This window comes from Oryza sativa, chromosome 12, assembly GCF_034140825.1.
Source record: "Oryza sativa Japonica Group chromosome 12, ASM3414082v1".
Classification (NCBI taxonomy): domain Eukaryota; kingdom Viridiplantae; phylum Streptophyta; class Magnoliopsida; order Poales; family Poaceae; genus Oryza; species Oryza sativa.
This window is the reverse complement of record NC_089046.1, coordinates 22,640,662-22,646,488: the sequence shown is the minus strand read 5'-3', so window position 1 is coordinate 22,646,488 and position 5,827 is coordinate 22,640,662. Positions and strand designations below refer to the sequence as shown.

Sequence of the window (5,827 nt, the reverse complement as noted above, 5' to 3'; positions counted from 1 at the left end):
TAGCCGCTGCTCTGCCGCGCCCTGCCCCGCGAGCCAGCGCGCGTGCCCGAGCCACGCCGCCTGCATCTGTCCAAAAACCGGAGGCAGCGCCTCCCGCTCCCATCTCTCTCCCTCCCCAAACCGGCATGGCGCGAGCTCCCTTTCTCCCCCTCCGTTTCTCCCTTTCCCCTCTCGGCCCAGCCCCTGCTTCCTCCGTTCTGTTCCCGCTCCAAGGACGCAGAGGAGCAGCCGCGCCAGCCGTCGCCCCTGCCGTTTGACCACGCCCGTGAACCCATCCCTTCCCCTCGAAGCTCCCTCACCCCAGTGCCGCTCGAGGTCGGTTTCCTCTCCTCCCGAACCGACATAGCCACCACTTAAAAGGCGCCCCTCGTCCGTGCCCTGTTCGCCGTCGCCTTTCGCCGTTGCGTGTGCCGGAGTAGCCGGTGCGCGCTAGGAACAGAAGGGGACTCCAGGCGTACGTCTTCCTTCTCTTCCCCGGCCCGAGGCCGTAGCGATCACGCCCCGCGCCGTCAGCCATCGTCATAGCGCCCTCCTCTGCAGTGGTAGTGCATCTTCTCCGTTCTCCTTCCTCGCTCCATCTCCTCCCCTTAGACTCGGGTAGTAGCTCGAGTAGACCCCCCGTAGCTAGCTGGCGCCGCCCCAAGCCTTGCGGCCACCCGCTGTGTGCTCGCCGCCGTTGCCACCCGAGCTCAGTAGCGCCTCTCGTCGCCGGCCATGCTCGGCGTAGCTCCGCCCAATCCGACGCAAGAAACAGACTCTGGTGGCCGAGTAGATGCTCTGGTCTGGAGGAATCGAACTCCCATCGCGCCGTCGCCGTTTCCCCCTTTTCTCGCCGCCGGATGCCGCCGCCGCAATCCGCCACCGTCGAGCATCCCCCAGCAAATCCGAGCCGTTGGCCCGTCCCCTCTCAACCCGTGCTACCTCCCAGTGTGCTCACTTTTGCCTGTACCGCCGTAGTTCGCCCCGCCGTTTGCAGCCGCCGTCCGCCATCCGTTCCGGCCGACGCCTTCTTCAACCTCCCGCCGGCCCGCGTGGCAGCCACGTAGGGGCCACGTCGGCGCCACCTTGGCCAGGACCGGGTCAAGCTGACCTCGGCCCGCTGCTCCCCTCCGCCCCGCTTGCGCGCGCGGTCCACCGCGAGCCGTGAGGCTGCGCGTGGGCCCGCCGCATCCGCGTCCTCCACGAGCCGCGCGCGTGCACCGCGCTCCCCTCCGAACCCTAGCGCCGCGCTGCTTGCTCCCCGCTCCCGGTGAGCCGAGCCACCGACAAGTGCGTCCCACTCGGGGCCACGCAAGGTGGACCCTGCCCACCGGTTCCCCCTCCCTCTCTCCCCTCGCGTGCCCTTGGGCTGCCTTCTCGGGCCGGCCGGCCCATTTAGCTCGGCCGAGCCGCCCTTTTCTCTCGGGCCGCGCCCTAGCCGTCTGAGGGAAGTCTATTTCCCCTCCCTCTTTCTTTTCTTTTTCCAAAAGGGTTTAATTAAATCCTTTTTCCTTTAGATCAAAAATCCAATAATCTTAGAAATTCAATATCTTCTCAACCGTACATCCGATTCACTCCGTTCAACTTCCAAAATTCCTCAAATCTCGAGATCTATCTAATGGCACACTTAGAGGTCAATAATAGGGCTTTGTTTTCGCCGTTTGTTGAGTTGTCCCGTTTCACGTGTAGTTTCGAAGCCCGAAGACCCGCAGTGTGAGGATTTCGACGATCGAGCTCAAGATCTCGAGCAAGGCAAGTCACCTTTGATCATATTGCACCTATAATTAAAATCTAAGTATTTATTTTCCGCAAATGTTGCATGAATATGTTAAACACAAGTAATTCGGCCGCGGCTTGTGAGATAGCCTGCCGGCCCCAATCGTAATTGCTGCAATTACCCTCCGTGAATTATTGAACACTTAAACGTTTCTTCGACTGAGGAGCCGACTACAGGAGGCAGCCAGGCAGGCGAGGAGTAGAGGAGGCCGTCTTTAGCAGTTTTCCGTGTGTTAGGCCCCTTTTGTGCCGCCGCCAACTCTTTTGGAGTCGTGGCGAGGTAGTGCGTGCGTGTGTTTGATGTGGATGTTGTATGGTAGTCTGGATTCTCCTAGGAGGTGTGCGTATAGTCAAGCTCGGCGTAGCTCTGTGACTTGTCCACACCCGTTGTATCAGGTGTCTTTATGATTTGAGAAATCCAGTTTATGCCTAGTATGTGCTATCTGAGTTGTTATTTATTTTGCTTCTTGTCTTCCTTAAGTGCTTATCTGTTGCTTATCTCGCCCTTTTCTGGGAGTTTAGATGGCTAGCCGCCCCACCGCGCTGCTCGTGCACCAGCCCGCTTCGGTTTTGAGGAAGGTAGAGTTGAGCCAGAAGCAGATCATGAGTCAGCTAATGAGCAGTCTCACCACAGCAACCGTTCGCACCGTACTGCTTCCCGCAATGCAGAAGTTGAGCAATCCCACCGCAGCAACCGCTCGCATCGCATAGTTTCCCGTAATGCAGAAGTGGAATAGTCTCACCGCTCTCACCGCTCTGTCGGTCACAATTCTGGTGAAGAACGCATTCCTTCACCACCCCATGTTGAGAATAACATGCAGCACTTGATGGCAGTTCAGACTCAAATCTTGCAAGGTTTAGCCACAGCTATAGCCGGTATTCAGCACAACGCGCATGGAAATGGCCACCCTCACATGGGCAACAATAGATCCAAGCTGACAGACTTTCTGAGGTCTCGTCCGCCAGAGTTCTCTCAGACCGTCAAGCCCGTTGAGGCTGGCGATTGGCTAAAGGATGTTGAGAGAAAACTCAACTTAGTGCAGTGTATTCCTATTGAGAAGACGGTCTACGCCTCTCACCAGCTAAGAGGACCTGCTGCAGATTGGTGGGAGAATTACTGCAATGCACACCCCGAACCCACTAACATTCCATGGAATGAGTTCGCTGCAGCTTTTCGTGTAGCTCATGTGCCTAAAAGCACTATTGACATGAAGAAGGAAGAATTTATCAGGCTCAAGCAAGGCAATAGCAGTGTCAATGAGTATCTGAGTCAGTTCAACAAGTTGGCTCGATACGCTCCTGAAGAAGTGGACACAGACAAGAAGAAGATCAGGAAGTTCTTGAAAGGAGTCACAGTTGGAATGAGACTCCAGTTGCTTGCTCATGACTTCCCCACCTTTCAGCACATGATCAACAAGGCACTTCCACTTGAGGATGCCAGAAAAGAGGCTACTGAAGAATATAAGAAACGCAAGTCTACCCATCAAGGGAATTCTTCCCGAGGTGCACCCCACCCTCGCTTTGGTCAGCCTAAGCAGTATCACCAGTCGGTCACTCAGGCTAACCGCCAGCCAGGCTATGCCCCTCGCCCTCAGATGAACCGTCCAGCACCTCCGCCGCAGCAGCGTGCCCCAAGTGGCAATATTGCGCCAAACAGTGTTACCTCTTTCAAGTCACCACCAGGACTGTCAACCGTACAGTGTTTCCGGTGGGACAAGATGGGTCACTCTGCTAGACAGTGCCCTCAGAATCCTACCAACACCAACTCAGGGCATGCTAATGGCAGCACCGCCAGAACTCCTACTCTAGCAGCAGCTCAGTCTCGTCCTAGCTCTTAGGCAAGTGGACAAGGTTCCCATGCTTCCAACAACTTCGGTCGAGGTCGGGTGAACCACATTCAAGCTGAGACCGCTCAGGATGCTCCAGACGTTGTGATGGGTATGTTCTCTGTCAACTCCATACCCGCAATAATTCTGTTTGATTCAGGAGCTTCCTATTCTTTCATATCGCAAGCCTTTGTGAAAAGAAATGGTTGGAAAACCTAAAATTTACGAGTACCAATGATAGTACATTCCACTGGAAGGGATATAAGGGCAACTAAAATATGCCCGGAAGTTAACCTTAGAATTGAGGAAGTTGACTTCCTAGCCAAACTGATAGTCCTGGACTCGCAAAGCTTGGACATCATCCTAGGGATGGATTGGTTGGCTAAGCACAAAGGACAGATAGATTGTGCCGAAAGGTCCATCACCTTGCAAGGACCTGGTGGAAAGCAAGTTCACTTTACCCCCAACACTCTTACCGCAAGTCGGTCAATCCTAACCAATTTGCAAGCCACTCCCTTGGAATCGGTGCCCATAGTCTGTGAATATCCCGACGTGTTTCCAGAAGAGTTATCGAGTATGCCCCCAGATCGAGAGATCGAGTTCTCCATAGAACTGGCACCAGGTACCGCACCGATTGCGAAAAGACCCTACCGAATGGCAGCTAACGAGTTAGCAGAAGTCAAAAGGCAGATCGAAGAACTGGAGAGTAAAGGTTATGTGCGACCTAGCTCATCCCCTTGGGGAGCCCCAGTGCTCCTGGTTAAGAAAAAGGATGGCTTTGAGAGAATGGTAATTGACTATAGAGCCCTGAATGAAGTAACTATAAAGAACAAGTACCCGTTGCCACGGATTGACGATCTGTTTGATCAATTGGAAGGAGTGAAGGTTTTCTCTAAGATTGACCTAAGATCAGGATACCACTAGTTGAAAATCAGATCTGAAGATATCCGTAAGACCGCTTTCTCAACGCGCTATGGTCTGTATGAGTTCACAGTGATGTCTTTCGGACTTACCAATGCTCCAGCATTCTTTATGAACTTGATGAACAAAATCTTCATGGAATACCTGGACAAGTTTGTTGTGGTATTCATCGATGACATCTTGATATGCTCCAAGAATGAGGAAGAACATGCTGAACAGCTGAGGCTGATAATAGAGAAGCTAAGGGGTCATCAATTGTTCGCTAAGTTCTCAAAATGCGAATTCTGGTTGGACCGAGTAGCATTCCTTGGACACGTGATCTCCTCTAACGGTATCGAAGTGGATCCAAGCAAGGTTGAAGCTGTACTTGCTTGGAATCCGCCCAAGAACGTGTCAGAGATCCGCAGTTTCCTTGGCCTAGCTGGATATTATCGAAGATTCATCGAAGGGTTCTCAAAGCTAGCTAGACCTATGACCGAGCTGTTAAAGAAGGAAAAGATGTTTGAATGGTCAGCAGCCTGTGAGGACAGCTTTCAAGAAATAAAGAAAAGGTTGACCACTGCCCTAGTTCTTACCTTGCCAGATATACGAAAGGATTTCGAAATCTTCTGTGATGCATCAAGACAAGGCTTAGGATGTGTCCTAATGCAAGAGCGAAAGGTTGTGGCCTATGCATCCAGGCAGCTTAGGCCTCATGAAGTCAACTATCCCACCCGTGATCTCGAGTTGGCAGCCGTGGTTCATGCTTTTAAGATCTGGCGGCACTATTTAATCGGGAACAAATGTGAAGCATACACCGATCATAAAAGACTTAAGTATATCTTCACTCAGACCGAGTTAAATATGAGGCAGAGAAGATGGTTGGAACTAATCAAGGATTACGATCTTGGAATTCATTACCATCCCGGTAAAACTAATGTGATCACTGATGCACTAAGTCGCAAGACCTATTGCAATGCAGCTCAAATATTGCTAGACCAAGATCGTCTGTGCAAAGAATTGGAGAAGTTAAGGCTGACCGTGGTGTAGTCAGGAGTCCCTGCCAACTTGACAGTGCAGCCTACCCTAGAAATGCAAATCCGGGAAGCTCAGAAAGATGATGAAGGAATAAAAGAATTAATAAAAAGAATACAGGAGAAGAAGGACACCGATTTCTCCATAGACGATCAAGGCATAGTTTGGTGCGGTCCACGCATCTGTGTACCGGCCAAGAAGGAGTTAAGAGACCTCATTTTAAAGGAAGCTCATGAGTCCGCCTACTCCATCCATCCGGGAAGTATGAAGATGTACCAGGATATCAAGGCATACTTTTGGTGGGCTGGAAT

The 5,827-nt window shown here is 52.3% G+C and overlaps 1 protein-coding gene across 1 annotated transcript; it reads left to right on the top strand.

Moving 5' to 3' along the window:
• The first annotated feature begins 2,570 nt into the window (after positions 1 to 2,570).
• On the top strand, positions 2,571 to 3,593 carry LOC136354601 (uncharacterized). Its single transcript, XM_066306102.1, has one exon. It carries the CDS (start codon positions 2,571 to 2,573, stop codon positions 3,591 to 3,593), a length of 1,023 nt encoding a protein of 340 aa, XP_066162199.1.
• Positions 3,594 to 5,827: the final 2,234 nt, after the last annotated feature.

Bases quoted from the DNA above. Each gene is read 5' to 3' on its own strand.
- LOC136354601 (XM_066306102.1), top strand. From the start codon at position 2,571: ATGCAGCACTTGATGGCAGTTCAGACTCAAATCTTGCAAGGTTTAGCC.